The 17,538-nt window shown below is 33.0% G+C and overlaps 2 protein-coding genes across 3 annotated transcripts; both read right to left on the bottom strand.

Moving 5' to 3' along the window:
* Nucleotides 1-1,974: 1,974 nt before the first annotated feature.
* On the bottom strand, nt 1,975-4,506 carry LOC131955144 (kelch-like protein 26). Its single transcript, XM_059319134.1, has 2 exons — nt 4,440-4,506; nt 1,975-3,754 (listed from the first exon to the last, which is right to left on the bottom strand). The coding sequence occupies exon 2, from the start codon at nt 3,742-3,744 to the stop codon at nt 1,975-1,977; it is 1,770 nt and encodes a 589-aa protein (XP_059175117.1). The 5' UTR covers nt 3,745-3,754; nt 4,440-4,506.
* Nucleotides 4,507-12,752: 8,246 nt separating this feature from the next.
* On the bottom strand, nt 12,753-16,113 carry LOC131955140 (kelch-like protein 2). Of its 2 annotated transcripts, XM_059319126.1 has the most exons (3): nt 16,020-16,113; nt 15,153-15,366; nt 12,753-14,833 (listed from the first exon to the last, which is right to left on the bottom strand). In XM_059319126.1, the coding sequence occupies exon 3, from the start codon at nt 14,763-14,765 to the stop codon at nt 13,227-13,229; it is 1,539 nt and encodes a 512-aa protein (XP_059175109.1). In that variant the 5' UTR covers nt 14,766-14,833; nt 15,153-15,366; nt 16,020-16,113; the 3' UTR covers nt 12,753-13,226. The 2 variants fall into 2 exon arrangements, with proteins under 2 accessions (XP_059175109.1, XP_059175110.1); XM_059319127.1 differs by lacking the exon at nt 16,020-16,113 and having other exon boundaries at nt 12,753-14,704; nt 15,153-15,170.
* Nucleotides 16,114-17,538: the final 1,425 nt, after the last annotated feature.

Raw genomic sequence — 17,538 nt, 5'->3', positions numbered from 1 at the left:
AAAGGTTAATTCAAATTAATTCTTGGTTACATTATCAATGCTTGTTTTATCCGGTTGTTAGGAACTATTCCCACAAAAATGAGGGAACATTAAATTGTGATAGCCAACAGGACAATATTTATTACAAACACATTTGAATAAATGTATATCATAAGTTTATTACTATATAATTTGGTGGGTAAAAATGTGAATACAAATTTTGGCGATCCATTATTCACAAATTCTTTTTATGTAACATAACTTAAAAATGGTGATGTCATTTACACATGTCCAACATAGTGGAGAGTATAGAAATCTTAGAATTTGTCTTTGTCTATATACAAATCTAAAAAGTATAAAGAAATCAATTTAAAAACTGTATTGTATGCAGCTTAACAATGGTATTTTACGTAGGTTTATAATCTGGTGTTCTTTGTGTGAACGAGTATGTCAAGTATAATTTTTCTAGAGAATTTTATAGGAAAATAAATTGAAAATATCTCTTAAAAGTTGTATTAAGACTCAAGACTTCAACCAACAGGAAAATATGTGATGCTGGCATAAAAGAACAACAATTCGAGCAACTCATAAAATTGGAATCTGGTATTTCGACATTGAGCGTAAACATAATTTGGGTTCAACGTGCAGAAATTTTGTATTTTGCTGAAGACGACAATTTCTCAGCAGACAGTCATACAGAGGGCAGCTAAAACACCAGCTTCAGTTGTTTTTCTCTAGATGAGTTACACTAGCACGTTAAGTAGAGCAGTTTTTCTCTAGATGAGTTACACTAGCACGTTAATTACAGCAGTTTTTCTCTAGATGAGTTACACTAGCATGTTAAGTACAGCAGTTTTTCTCTAGATGAGTTACACTAGCACGTTAAGTACAGCAGTTTTTCTCTAGATGAGTTACACTAGCACGTTAAGTAGAGCAGTTTTTCTCTAGATGAGTTACACTAGCACGTTAATTACAGCAGTTTTTCTCTAGATGAGTTACACTAGCATGTTAAGTACAGCAGTTTTTCTCTAGATGAGTTACACTAGCACGTTAAGTACAGCAGTTTTTCTCTAGATGAGTTACACTAGCACGTTAATTACAGCAGTTTTTCTCTAGATGAGTTACACTAGCACGTTAAGTACAGCAGTTTTTCTCTAGATGAGTTACACTAGCATGTTAAGTACAGCAGTTTTTCTCTAGATGAGTTACACTAGCACGTTAAGTACAGCAGTTTTTCTCTAGATGAGTTACACGAGCACGTTAAGTGCAGTAGTTTTTCTCTAGATGAGTTACACGAGCACGTTAAGTGCAGTAGTTTCTGGCAACAACGAGACCTACCCTTAGTAAATAAACACCTGCAACGACGAGACCTACCCTTAGTAAATAAACACCTGCAACGACGAGACCTACCCTTAGTAAATAAACACCTGCAACGACGAGACCTACCCTTAGTAAATAAACACCTGCAACGACGAGACCTACCCTTAGTAAATAAACACCTGCAACGACGAGACCTACCCTTAGTAAATAAACGACATTTGGGGAACACAGTCAGCCCCTCGCCAAGAACCAAAGGGAGATAATGGACAACGGCAGATAACTTTCGATGCTTCAGCATTTTGAATAATGATTTTAAAATGGTACTGTGCTCTTTCAAACCTGATGGTCTATAGGACAGTTGAATAAATTACACCAGTTTTAGGAACCTCAGTGTATGAAGGGATAGTGTGGTCAACAGAATGCCCAGCCTCCTTTACTCTCCCTAACGCGATTTTTCTTTCAAATCATACTGTAATTGATAGTCAGAAATGATGATTTAAACATTTTATCTACTGACCTAAATCTGTAAAGGTCAAATAAAAAAAATCATTTTAATTTTATTTAGCAAACCTTATAATGCAATATAAAAATGTGTATTTTTAAAACCTTTTAAGCAAATATAATTTTGAAAATTACAAGACAGCTTTATAAATTGAAAAATTTACGTTAGCTAGACTATATAAAGCTTGTGATTGGGAGAGTGAGGGGGATGAAGTTAGAAATATTATCATACAAAGACCACTGGTTGATTGTTTGGAAATGGCCTGTAACTTTACCTCCTCTCTTTATTACTAGTGGTTTATTTTCCAAATACTTCCTATAAACAATCAGCTTACTTTTATAAGTTACAGCGCCGTGTAATACTTCATCAGTGTGCCAAAGTTTTTCAAGAAATTTAAATTCGACGTTTTTATCGCAAGGTGAAGTAAATACCAGCCACATATTGCCATTTCCCTGTAAAATGTAGCTGTGTTTGTCATTTCTAAAGCTTACCATATTCAAGGCTGGTCCATTAATATTTTCTAACACGGTCCAAACTTTGGACAAGATGTCATATTTATGAACCGTTGTCTCGTCTATGCTCTTGTTATTGTGAGAACAAAATAGTAGAAGAAAGTGCTGAAGAATCATTACATGTTTCACTTCCGCGTTTTTCGGGCATGTTGTTAATGTTTCTAGCTTAGCTATCTTCTTTCTTGTATTGACCGTGCTTATGACGTTATCGTCCCTGTTCAGTACATAGATGTAGTCCCCGTGTGAAACTAATAACAAATTGTGGCCAGGCATTTCCATGACTTCCTTCCATGTCTTGTCACAAAAAACAAACATTCGACAAGGTTCGTTTGGTTGGTTGTTTTGTTTTCCCGTCGCATACAGGTCACCATCAAAATTGACCAGCTGAATACTCTCTTGTAGAAATTCACATTCAGGAATATTACGCCATGTTTCATCACGTGCGTTGAGTGCTCTAAACCTAGTTTCTCTAGCACTTATCCCAACATGTACGTACCCACTGCAGGATCTGTGTATGGCCGCTGAAGGCCACTGCCCGTGTCTCACGTCTGGGATATGGTATGACATGGCATCGACAATTATTTCTCTAGAATCTTCATTTTCTAAAACGAATTTCATTTTAAGGACTCTAGATAAGACCGCAGGACTTACAAGACACGTTCTAACGTTCTTCAACAGTTCTGTAAGTTTATTTTTTCGAGACGATGTCTCACTGGTTACAAGCGATTGGCAAGAATTTTCTAACATCAGATTTTTATTTGAGTTTTGATCATCGTTTAGAGAAGCAATATCGTTGATTTCTCTGTTATTTTCGTTAATTTGACCCGTGATTTTAGGGTCATACGTGACCCATCTTATCACAGACTCCATGACCAGATCTTCACTGCTGACTACGAGGTCCTGACTTTTGATTAAATCCTGAAATTCCTTGCATGGAAGTTGTAGAAATGTTGGTGAAATACTGATCTGTTCAAAGTTGTTTAACATAAACAAATGGAGGAGATTCATTATTTTTTCTGAACCTAAAACTTTAGAATTTGTGTAAATGTTTTCCCAAGTGTCTATTGCAATAGCTTTAATAGCAAACTCCTCACACATATTGATCATAAATGTTATCTGCAGCATATGTACCGCATTCCAAACTTCAAAAACATTTTGTAAAGTTAAAATATTTTCACCAGTGTATAGGGTTTGTAAAATAATCTGAAAAGCATCACTTGAAATATCTTTTAGAACAACACAGTTCTCTGTGACTTCCCTCATCCCTGAACGAAAAAGTGCCTTGAAAAAATCAGAACACGCCGCTAGGATGAGTCGATGACATTGTATTGTTTCGTCTGCGATCTTGACGGCAAAGTCAAACAACATTTTATCAGTCCACACATCATGCAGACACTTGACTATTGTCGTGCAAATCGCTTGGGCAGTCATGGTGAGGATTCTGTAAAAAATATGAACGAACTAAGCACTAAAATATTCAGTATCTACAATAAATTAAATGGAATCTTAAGTTACAAGAAATTGATACTGTTATCGTAAATCTGGGCATTTTTTTTTATCCGTAACACTTGATGAATGGCGAGACTAGAATTTCTACAATGGCTACCAAATAATTTCTTTATCTACCAAACAAGCAGCTGCTTGTAGACCTACATCATACAAAAATATTACATGGCGTATCATATTTCATATGAATCTTTTTATACTACTGGGGAGTGGTATAAAGATCTATTATAAAGTTTTGTTTTTACCAATAGTGAAAATAGGGTAGATGTATAATAATGTATATAGTTTTCATTACGATAAGGTTCACTAAAAAGTTTTATAATATGGTTAAGTTGATAGAGGGTTTGGGCTCTAGGTTTAAGGAAACAAAAACAAAAGAAAAAACGTAAGTTGTATAAACATAAAGGCTTATGTAACTCTGAAATCTAATCCTAACCTGAAGCTAAGGAGATTTTTAATTAAAACTTTAAAAAAAATTAGGTTTAATAGTGTCAATTTCAGTAATGGTATGTAGATCTAGCATTTTATATGAATGTTTATACATCAAACTCTACTTATAGCCCCTTAATCATAGCAGTAATTAGAACATTCTTTTAAAATATAGATCTAGAATCATATACCTTCTTCAATCTGAACGATGATTCGTTGCTTGTTAAAAATTGCAAAGTCGGAAGTAAACAGTGGGTGTTGTTGCATTGATCAGAAAACAGCGCTTGAATAGTGCGACCGAAAATAATTTCTAAATAATAATCGTGCGCAAAATGTTTAATGTAGATAACTCAACGTAGGTTCTATACGGTGGTAAAATTGTGATGGCCTAAGACGTAAACATATTAAAATACTTAAGATTATAACAATAAAGAAATCTCTGATTAAAAGAAAAATTAAAAATCTTTAGTTTATTATTCTGTGAACAGGGCTTTATTCCCCCCCCCCTCCCCTCTTCCACCCACACCCCACGGCGATACGGATTAGTCATTTCCCTCGCTATTTTTCTCGGATCGATTAGCTCCTTTTATATTACTAACACTAAATAAACTGCAGGAGTATATATATATATATATATATATATATATATATATATATATATATATATATATATATATATATATATATATATAAAGAGTTGAAATAAATCCGGTAAAGGCGGATAATATTTAATAAGTGGTAAATAAGTATTAATTAATTTCAAAGAGGAGGAATGATTTTATCATTACCTTGTTTATATATATATATATATATATATATATATATATATATATATATATATATATATATATATATATATATATATTAGTAAATTATTTAGTGTGCCTAAAATAAACAAAGCATGGCTTTTGCTAAATACAAGTGTGGATGTGGAATTGGAAATAGAGGACTAATATATTATTTCATTTGCTGCATCCATTCTCTCGTCACTCTGATGTTTAGTCTAAGCCTATATACATTTTAAATTGACAGTCTCGAGTAAACACATACACATTGTAATAATTTGAGATTTTTATTTTAAAATTTAGAAGTAGCAACACTCGTTTTGTTTAACAATCTAAACATTTATTTGACTCATTTTAACATCATAAAATATTTTGTATAATGCAAAAATATGTAGACACACCTGATATATTTTTAACACAAAATAAATGTATTAATATGTGAATTTTAAATCCGTTTTAAAATATAATTTTCAGAAGTTATTCTACGTTTTCCAAAATTATATATTAAAGGGTTTTAAGTAGGTGATGGAATAAACAATTTTTGAAATGTTATGGTATTTAGAAATTCGTTCATTAATAAATTATATAATGTTGCTCTATGAAAAGACTAATGAAAGCTTTTTTTTAAATTTGCTTCATCTTTCAAGTTTCGTGCCAAGTTTCGACCTCTTCTATCGAACCGATTTCTCTCATAAATAACACGTAGGTCAAGTCCCGATTGAAATTCAGTGTTACACAAAAGTGACTAAGAAGAATACTTTGTCTTTAAAATATAATAATACACCAATGTTAAATGAATTATTATTTTAAAAATATATATAATGTGGCAAAGTGTTTCTTTTCAAATTTGAGTTAGAGTACTAACTACATAATATTTTGACCCATGCCTTTTTATAAATATAACTAAAGAAAAACCTTTTTCCTTATGTTTTTTTTGTATATAAATACTTGTTAAACATTTTTAAAATTAATTTGTAAAATTATTTTTTTAAATCTAATTGAATCGAATAACATATTTAAAATTGGAGACAACGCTTTTATGGGTCTCTAAGACAGTTTTTAAAGGCGATTCAAAACACAAGAAAACTACTCCAATTTTTCTATTTAGTTGTATAAGAAGAAGTGGGTTATTAATTAATCAAATAAAATGAGTAAATTTGAAAGATTTTAGTACATATATAAAAGCTTGTTATTATCAACATTTCAAATTTTTATTTCAGTTTATTAAAAAAATGCAAATGCAGTAAAATATTAGAATGGCTAAAATGGAATTAAAAAGTAAATTATAAAAGCTTGAACAGATATAATTGTGTCTTATATAGGATTAAATTTACCACGTTGACAGGGAAAGGAAGCAGACACACGTTTAAATTAACAATAAATACTCAAAACCAAAACATTACTAACCACACAACAAAGTGATATCTACAAAACAAGTATTTGGAAACGTCAATAGTATTTGCAATTTAATGTACATTGATTTAAATTGTTTTCTGAAATCAAAGAGTGTATTACAACCAGATCTTACATTTCAAAACTGTTTAAAAAAGTAAAATATATTTTTAAGAATATTTTTCTTAAGCGTCAATTTTATAATAATTACTTTAATTAACAAACCAAATATAAAGGATTTTATTACACTTTTATTGTGAAAAAGAGTTTCGTGAAAACATTATATTATAGTGGAGAGTTGTGTGAAAACATTATATTATAGTGGAGAGTTGTGTGAAATTATTATATTATAGTGGAGAGTTGTGTGAAAACATTATATTATAGTGGAGAGAGTCGTATGAAAACATTATAGTGTTACTATAACTGGCATCAGCTCAAATACTTTTTTCCTTTAAAAAAAAAACTTTAAATGCCTTAACAGGCGTTTGTGATTTCAGTAAATAAATATTTCATTGTTTCTTTTAATTAAAATCAATTTTGATGAAGTAAAACCTCTTTGAGCGTTGGTTTGTTAACAATCTACCAAAAATAATCCGAATCATCATTTTGTTCAACATATTTAAACAGACTGGATTTGGGCAACACGGCGGGAATAAAATTTGAGCCACCTTCTTGCGTCTCCCAGTAGCAAATTAAGCTGAAAATACCGTCGAGTTTCTCCACAAATATCGGGCTGGAAAAGTTATCCGGATTTTGATAAAAGATGACCAATTTTTCATCATACACCACAGCCCCGTATAGAAAGAGATCTGAATTCCACAGTTCTGCTATACGTGTAAATGCGATGTTTTCGTTGAATTCGTTCAAAGACCACAAGCTGCCGTTTGTTTGTAGCACAAAGTGGTTGTCGTCGTTACGAAAACTGATGATGTTTTCAGCCTGACCTTCAAAGTTGTCCAGTCTTGTCCAGCTCTCGCCTTGAAGGTCCAACATATGGACGGCTGTTTCCTCCACGTCGTTAACCCGTTCAGTACAGAAGAAGAGAAGATACATTTGGTAGCTCATAACATGCGTAACATACGAACTTGTTGGAATATTTGAAAGGGTAACCAAGTTTAATGTTTTTGGATTCAATCGGTACAAGACATTGTCTTCAATGTCTGTGATGTAAATGTATTGTTCATTGCTTACAAGAAGTAGATCTAGACCTGGTAAGTTGGCCACCTCTTTCCATGAGTTTTGGCTGAATACCATCATGTTAGACTCTGTTTCAAAACAACTGTATATACCCGTGGCGTAGAGCTCGTTTTCAAAAGCAACCAACTGAACATTGCTTTTTAACGATGAACATTCCTTCAAGGTGAACCACTCGCCATCATATGGATCCAGTACTTGAAATATCCCTTTACCGTGTAAACAGTAAACTCCATAGTTACCGTACTCGTTAAACGTTCTGTATATGCCAGCAGTCGGCCACTGGCCGTGACGAAACGATGCCTGCTTTAAAATCGCAGAGACAATGATCTGCTTTGCTTTGTCGTTGGATCGAATAAGACGATGCTCTAAAACATTCATCAGCAAAGTCGGACTTATGATACAAGTTCTGACATGTGTGAGTAGCTCTTCAAGTCTGTTAATTCGATCCGTTCTGGAGTTTTCCGTGGTGCTGAGACAATCGGATTTCTGAACCATCTCACGTTTAGATTCATCTGATTCTTTATCATTATTTTGTACATCATTTCTTATGTTTTCGATGTTAACAATGTTATCAGTTGCAGCTGAGCTTTTATCATGTAAACATTCCTGTGCTCCAGCCGTGCTTCCATTATGTAAAGGTTCGGATGTTTTTATTCTTTTGTTGTTGTTTGTAATGCACTTCACAGCGCCTGAGTTCGGTACATCAGGTTTGTGTTCAGCCCAGTTTAGAACCATCTGTAGAACATGATGTTCACTGACTCCACGAAGTGTTTGACTTCGAACTAAATTCAAAATCTCATCAGCCGATAGCTCGAGATAGAATTTTGTAGCGTAAATATAGTCAAAGTTATCGACCGCGAAATTTTTAAGAGATAAAATTACGGGATGAGAATCCAACATCTGAGCGCTTAATGATATTTCTTTAAAGTTTTCAATGCTTACATTTTTTATAGCGAAATCTTCGCAAATTTGTATTAGATATCCGATCTGCAACATGTGTGCAGCGTGCCAGATTTCTATGAAGTTCTCAAGACTCAACACGTCTTCACCGGTGTACAAAGTTTTCAGGATTAACTGAAAGGTGGAGACTGATATATCTTGTAGAACTACACGTCCCTCGTTGGCTTCTTTCATTCCAGATCTCAGCAGTCCAAGAAAAAATGGCGAACACGCTCCAAGAATGACGCGATGACATTTTATTGAAACGTCACAAATTTGAACTGTAAAGTCACACAGTTCTTCATCTGTCCATAGTTTGTTAAGACATTCAAAATATCCAGTACAAACTTCATCAGAAACTGTCATATTTGCATTTGTGGAACTTGAGTTAAATTGTTTTTTAAAGATGAAACTTCGTAAGCTAAAACGTTGCTAATTTATAATCCTGAAAAAAAATAACCCCAGCAATTTAAATTTAGATGGAATATAATCTTGCCACGTAAGAATAAACGAGATGATATAGGTTATTCTAGATCAGATGCAACCTAAAATATAAAATAAATATGTGTGATGTTGAATGTTTGACAAGTGATATTTGTATGTGTGATGACTGATATTTGATGGGTGATGTGTATTGTATGAGATGTGATTTTTGATATACTTCATAAATTATACAATACGAACCGACCCGCGGCGTATCATATGCCGCTATTTAGTTGTTTTATTTTCTACTTTTCAGTAATTCATAATTTGTGAATTCGACAGTACCAATGCTGCCACTGAAAATATTTGCTTTAAAACACTATCAGTAGATCGTTAAGGACGATACTCCCACCCTCCTTTTTCCCAACCCCTACCTTACACCCCCCCCCGTGAAAGTAAACTCCTCCTAGTTACCTCCCCTACGTTTAAAATCGTTTCAAACTAAATTATCTGCCCCTAATAGCCGTCACTAAACCCGGCTCTATGATTTTAAACATTTAGCGTTAACCACAGCTCACCAAACCATGTAGGGGTGGGGGTGGTAGGGAGCGCACTTACAGCTAGGTGTTTTCTATCGTCTCCAAGAAGAGAATTATATATATATATATATATATATATATATATATATATATATATATATATATATATATATATATATATATATATACTCTATCAGAAACTGTTTAAAGAACTAATATTATTTCAGTTTTTCTTGACTGCTAGAGAACGTAAACTTACATAACTCAGCATGCATTACTTATGATCCAAGTTTGAGGTAATCTAAACTGCTTGGTTTATTTAAATACCTTACATTAAACAAAGGGAAGACATAGGTAACAAGCGGAATAATCCTGTTTGGGTCGGTGAAGCTCCAGGTTGCTAATTTCAAGCCCCGGGCAGATAAAGCTCGATAGCTGGGGACAGCAACCCATCTAGGAGAGAAAATTGCAAAATCAAACAACTACTGCCTCGTTGTTTGTACTTGGATGGAGAAAGGCTATGGAAGCGATTCCAAAAGAAAAGCAGGCTGAAATCGGCATATTGGGCGCATGAGAGGTTGACACGTAATTATTTTGTTGAGGGAAATCCCATCCAACATTACAATTGAGCACAAAGAAGGAAAACTACATATTGTTATTTATACCGACTTTTCCCTACTTACGATTAGATTTAATCAATTAGCTATACATGTATGTTTTAATATGGCTGTTTTAGCAATTTTAAAAGAACATGTTGTACCATTTCTTAACACTATAATATTACATTAATCAAAATTGTTTCAATTAGGAATAAAACCTCACTAAACCAAACTAAACCGTTATTTTCCAATATTTTAATCTTAAATATTATGTCTTGGTAAAAACTACTGAAAATCGGTTTAATCCAAGTACAGCTGTTTAGTTTTGGACTGGGTTTAAGGACAGAAATGAGGATCGGTTCAGAAGACGAAGAAATTGGGCTGGTTTAGCCAACATAGTGAAGTTTAGTATAGAGATTTAAATCGCGTCCTATTGAAGCAGAAGAAGCCAAAGAGATCATAAATCTGTAGAAATATTTAAATTATTACCAGACTTAATGTTAACCCTATTAACTATAAAAATTGTATCAATAGACGGACGTTTATAATTTTTATATGTACAACGTGATGAATCTTAGATGTTATAATGTCGGAAGTAAACAATCTGTTCACTATGATGAATAAAACACAAGCGCCTATTTGGTGCGATATAAATAGATCCAGTTCTAATTTTAAACAAAACCATGCGTAAAGTTTCGAAGCCAAAATACAAAGTGTTATGTAATAGCATCGGACCATAATAATCTTAAATCTCAATGATTTGTTAAATAAAATAATTTTCTAGTGCAAATAACATCACTGTGTTCAAATTAAAAAAAAAAAACCCTTACATTATAATTTTCACTCAAAAAAAAAAAAAGAACCAAAAATAAATTAAGTTATGAATATTTTCTGCAAATCAGTGTGACTTCTGCTATTGCATTCCAGACACCAGTTCAGAAATGAGCGGCTACATCCTGACAAGTGCCATTTTGGCAACAATGTCTACTAAGTATCTTCGTTTTAATGTCAAGCATACTCGCAAATGATAACTCGCAAAAATATGTTGTCACAAAAAGAAAAAAAAACAGTATGAAAATCTCCAGAGCAATCATAGCATTAACAGGGTACCATCCCATTTGTTGGCACCAAGACGTTGAGAAGGATGTTGTTCTAAAAAGTTGCCGTTGAAGCTGGTTTTGCCAAATGTCCAATGATGTCATTGATGTATTCATCATTTACATCTGTTGTCTCAGCACTAAACGTGACCGGCTGTCTCACACATACTGGATTGACTCTCTTGTAGGAAAGTATCCGTCGAGAGATTTTGCAAGCTAATCTAAGTGTGTGGCTATTTTTTTCTTGAATTCCACGAGTACTTAAAGATTACAATAGATCTCCGATTTTATTACACATTCATCTAGTACTTTGCAAAGTTATTGTACTCTGTTCGTACCAATTTACGTTCGTGTATACATGTTATAGAGAACGAATTTTAATCATGCAGAAAAAATTAATGAAATTTTAATAGTTTTCGCCGCATTACGAATTCCCACTGTATCATATACGGAGTATAAGGGTTCCTTGTATTTTTTCATAAATTTAAATCACGATTTAGACCAATTTTGACGTTAAATATCGTTCCAAAAATAACGTCGAAAAACCCGATAACTTGAGTAACGGTTCAGTTGTTTTGGGCACATCTCATTAATAATTAGTATATCAAATGTATAGTCTCCTATTAATTTTTATGCAATTTTCGGTAGCCGGAAGCGATACGTACTTCTGGTTTCTCAAAATCTAATAACTTGTGCACATTTAAGGCGCGGTAATTAGAATTTCAAAGTTCCTGTAAACTTTAGTACGTTTTCCGGTGACCGGAAGTAGTAGGTTGCTCTTAGGTACAAGATAATTTGAATACTGATCAAGTTAGATTATACGAAATTCCATATATATGTACTGGATCTAATACTAGGATTTTTTATTTCCAGTTTCAGTTAAATAAAAGAAAATTTTATAAATCGGTATAAGATCAAATTCTCTTAATTTTTTCAAGTTCAAAACATATTACTATCAACCGGACTTATTTGTTTTAAATTTTACACGTAGGTCTAGACTTGATGACAATGCACTGTGACAAAAACAAGACTTAACAGATGTTTAAATAATTTAAATACAAATAATTACATTTATTTATAAAGAACTAATTTTCAGCTAAATTATTCTCGAAATGTTTAACTTCTTTTCGTCACAATTAATTTTTGTGCTCGATTTTACAATATTTTTAAAAAGTATCAAAAAATTCTGTAGCCAGATAGCACTGAAATTGCGATCACCTTTACCTAAGTATTTACGAAAAAAAAACTAGGAAACATCACACCCGCTTTATTTAAATTTGCATTTGGATTTTCTATACAAAAGAAAATTGTTGATTTCTCTTTTGCTTCTATTACTCTTATCTTCACATGTAATCAAAGTTTAGATATATTGAATTTTAAACGCTGAATATATGCTTCTATGTTTAATAAAAGATTATTATTTTACCCCATTTTTCGTTTTATTTTAATATTCAGAAATGGACTCTTCGTACAATCCCTTGGCATCCATACAACAACTTAAAAAACATTTATGTCATCTAAAAATTTATTCAATTTACTTTCCGATGTAATAAGTAAAATTAAAAATTTAAAAAAAATTGGTATAATCATATCTTTAAAAAAGCCTTTTGAAAAAAAAGGATATAAATGAATAAAGCATATTAATATGTTTTATAATATAATCTATGTTTATATAAGGGTAATCAAGAGAGATTTACAGAACTTTAATTAAGGTAGAATTGCGAAATTGTAATGTCCCTCTTCAACTAATGATCATAACATTCATCAAGATAAGATTTATGCAGCACAGCAGGAATAAAATTTGAACAAGGCGTGTCATTGCTCCAGTATCTAATTAAGCTGAACATGTTGTCCACTTGACGTACAAATGATTCGGATTGATCAATAGGCCTGTGGAAAAATATGATCAGTTTTTCATCATACACGAGAGCTCCTTGTAGATGTAGAACTTGATCTACCGGCCACAGTGTTGCTACACGATTGAATGTGAACTTTCCATCAGTTTGGTTAAAAACCCACAAGTAAATTTGATTGTAGCACAAACTGGTTGTCGTCGTTACGAAAACTGATGATATTTTTAGCTGGTCCATGAAGATTGTCCAGTCTTGTCCAATTTTTGGCCGGAAGGTCTAACATATGGACCGCTGTTTCCTGGACGCCATTGACTGTTTCAGTACAGAAGATAAGTAGATACGTTTGGTAGCTCATAACATGTGTTACAACCGAACCTTCTGGAACTTCTATAAAGTTAACTAAATTGTCTTTCGTATGTTTTGGATGGAATCGATATATTACATTTTCCGCAACGCTTGTAATGTATATGTAATTTTCATTACTTGTTAGGTGAAACTCTATTCCTGGCAGTTCGACTAAATGTTTCCAGCTGTTTCCATAAACAAACATTTTACTTTCAGTCTTAGAGGACGATTGACGACCGACTGCGTAGATCTGATTTTCAAATGCAACCAGCTTTACATTTTTTCTCAACAATGGATTTTTTTTCATTGCGTATCTTTTTTCATCATACGGGTCTATAGCATATAACGTAATGTCACCTTGTAAACTGCAAACTCCATAGTTCCCATATTCATTAAATCTTCGATATATACCTGCTGTTGGCCATTGTCCATGTCTAAAATGAGTTGTTTGGTTTAAAATAGCTGAGAGAATAATTTGCTTTGCTGAATTATTGCGTTTAATGCACTGATGTTCTAAAACGTTCATTAGCAAAGTTGGACTTATGATGCAGGTTCTTACACGTTTCAGCAGGTTGTTAAGTCCTTGAAGTCTGTCGTAACTGCAGTTTTCTAAAATGCTGGAAGTTGTGTTGCAGCGATCAGACTGTTTTTTGGATTGCATTTCAGTATTAACGTGATGTAAGCTTCTAGCCGAGCCTGATGTTTTTATCATTTTTTTGCTACTTATATTGTCAGCATCCTGTACTACAGGTTTATATTCAGCCCAGTTTAAAACAGCTTGTAGCACCACATATTCGCTGCTGACAGTAAGTTCAGGATTGTTTACTATAGAATTCAGTTCTTCAAACGATAACTCCAAATACAGTTTTGCTGTATATACAGCGTCAAAATTCTTTAATATGTAGTTTCGAAGGCTGGACCAGGCAGACTTAGAATTTAATTTTTTAGCACTGCGTGATATTTCCTTAAAGTTTTCCACGTTTATATTTTGTTTAGCGAATGTTTCACACACTTCTTCAATAATTCCTATCTGCAGCATGTGTACAGCGTGCCAGATTTCTATGAAGTTGCCAAGACTCAACACGTCTTCACCGGTGTACAAAGTTTTCAGGATTAACTGAAAGGTGGAGACTGATATATCTTGTAGAACTACACGTCCCTCGTTGGCTTCTTTCATTCCTGATCTCAGCAGTCCAAGAAAAAATGGCGAACTCGCTCCAAGAATGACGCGATGACACCTGAATGAAACGTCACCGATCTGAACTGTAAAGTCACACAGTTCTTCATCTGTCCATAGTTTGTTAAGACATTTAAAATATCCACTACAAAATTCATTAGAAACTGTCATTTTTGCTTTTGTGAAACTTGACTCGAATGGTTTTTTAAAGTTAGCTAAAACGTTGCTAATTTATAATTCTGAAAAAAAGAAAAAAAAAACACAATAACAAACAATCACTTTAAATTGAGGTGGTATATAGTTTTGTGATGTAAGAAAAACTATATGATATAGGTTATTCTAGATTAGATGCAACGTAAAATATAAGATAAATATGTGTGATGTTGAATAATTGACAAGTGATATTATGTGTGATGACATATATTTGATGTGTGATGTGCATTGTATGAGATGTGATTTTTGATATACAACATAAAGCATTAAATATACTATAGCAAAAACTGTTTAAAGAACTAATATTATTTTGATTTTCTTGAATGCTAGAGAACGTAAACTTACATAACTCTGCATGCATTACATCTGATGCAAGGTAGAGCTAATCTACACTGCTGGGTCTTGTTTAAACAAAGGAATGCAATAGGCAAGAAGCAGGATAATTTTAAGCAGAATTAACCTAAAATTGTGGGCCATCCTGTTAGGGTAGGTGAAGCTCCAGGCTGCTAATTTCAAGCCCGGGGCAGATGAGGCTCGATAGCTGGGGACAGCAACCCATCTAGGAGAGAAAATTGCAAAATCAAACAACTACTGCCTCGTTGTTTGTTCTTGGATGGAGAAAGGCTATGGAAGCGATTCCAAAAAGAAAAGCAGGCTGAAATCGGCATATTGGGCGCATGAGACGTTGACACGTAATCATTGTGTTGGAGGAAATTCCATCCAACATTACAATTTAGAACAAAGATAATGAAAAACCTAGATATTGTTATTTATACAGACTTTTCCCTACTTGCGATTAGATTTTATCAATTAGCTATACATACATGTTTTAATATGGCTGTTTTAACAATTTTAAAAGAAAATGTTGTACTATTTCTCAACACTACATCATTACATTAATCAAAATTGTTTCAATTAGGAATAAAACCTCACTAAACCAACTCCCGTGAATCATCATTATTTTAATCTTAAATACTCTGGCTAGATAAAAACTACTGAAAATTGGTTCAATCCCAATACTGCTGTTTAGTTATGGACTAGATTTAAGGACAGAGATTAGGATCGGTTCAAAAAGAGAAGGAATAGGGCTGGATTGATTAGGTTACATGGTGAAGTTTAGTATAGAGATTTTAATCGCCTCCTATTGAACTAGTAGAAGCCAGTAAGATAACTCGCGCGGGCATTAATCTATAGGAATATTTAAATTATTACCAGACTTAATGTTAACCCTATTTATAAAAACTGTATCAATAGACGGAGGTTTATAATTTTTATATGTACAACGTGATGAATTTTAGATGTTATTATGTCGGAAGTAAACAATCTGTTCACTATGATGAATAAAACACATGCGCCTATTTGGTGCGATATAAATAGATCCAGTTCTAATTTTAAACAAAACCATGCGTAAAGTTTCGAAGCCAAAATACAAAGTGTTATGTAATAGCATCGGACCATAATAATCTTAAATCTCAATGATTTGTTAAATAAAATAATTTTCTGGTGCAAATAACATCACTGTGTTCAAATAAAAAAAAACCTTAAAGTATAATTTTCACTCAAAAAAAAAAAAAAAAAAAAAAAGAACCAAAAATAAATTAAGTTATGAATATTTTCTCCAAATCAGTGTGACTTCTGCTGTTGCATTCCAGACTCCAGTTCAGAATTGCGCGGCTACATCCTGACAAGTGCCATTTTGACAACGATGTCTACAACTTATCTTGGTTTTAATATCAACCATCCTCGAAATAAATAGCTCGCAAAAATATGATGTCACAAAAAGAAAAAAAAAACAGTATGAAAATCTCCAGAGTAATCACAGCATTAACAGGGTACCAAAAGGTTGAGAAGGATGTTGTTCTAAAAAGTTGCAGTTGAACCTGGTTTTGCTAAATGTCCAATGATGTCATTGAGGTATTCATGATTGACATCTGTTTTCTCGGCACTAAACATGACCGGCTGTCTCACACATACTGGATTGACTCTCTTGTAGGGAAGTATCCGTGGAGTTATTTTGCTAGCTAATCTAAGTGCGTAACATTTTTTTACATCAATTCCACCGGTACATAAAGATCACAAATACATCTCCGATTTTGATGCACATTCATCTAGTACTTTGCAAAGTTATCGTTCTCTTTTCGTGCCATTTTACTTTCTTGTATACTGGGTATAGAGAAAGAATTGTAATAATTCAGAAAAGTTGAATGAAATTTTGTTTTCGCCGTATTACAAATTCCCACTGTATAGTATACGGAATATAAAGGATACATTGTAATTTTTCAAAAATCTAAATTGCGATTTAGACAAATTTTGACGTTTTATAACTTATATAGCTGGAAAAACCTGAATAGTGCAATCATGTGTGTGTGTGTCTATAAACTGGATAACGTTCAGTTATTTTGACCAAATCTCATTAACACTAGTATATCAAATTTAGTCTCCTATTAACTTTTGAGCGATTTTCGGTAACCGGAAGTGATACGTACTCAACTTCTGGTTTTTCAAAAGCAAATAACTTAAGTACAATTAAAGCGTGGTAGTCAGAATTTCAAGGTTCCTGTAAACTTTAGTACATTTTTCCGGTTACCGGAAGTGGTAGGGACACGATAATTTGAATATTGTTCAAGTTAGAATTTTGACATGTGTATTGGATCTTGTACTAGGATTTTTTATCTTCAATTTCAGTTATATGAAGGACATTTTATAAATCGGTATAAGATTCAATGCTCTT

Source organism: Physella acuta, unplaced genomic scaffold, assembly GCF_028476545.2.
Source record: "Physella acuta isolate Inbredline_101_S28 unplaced genomic scaffold, ASM2847654v3 ptg001057l, whole genome shotgun sequence".
NCBI classification, from domain to species: domain Eukaryota; kingdom Metazoa; phylum Mollusca; class Gastropoda; family Physidae; genus Physella; species Physella acuta.
This window is presented reverse-complemented; position numbering and strand designations above follow the sequence as displayed.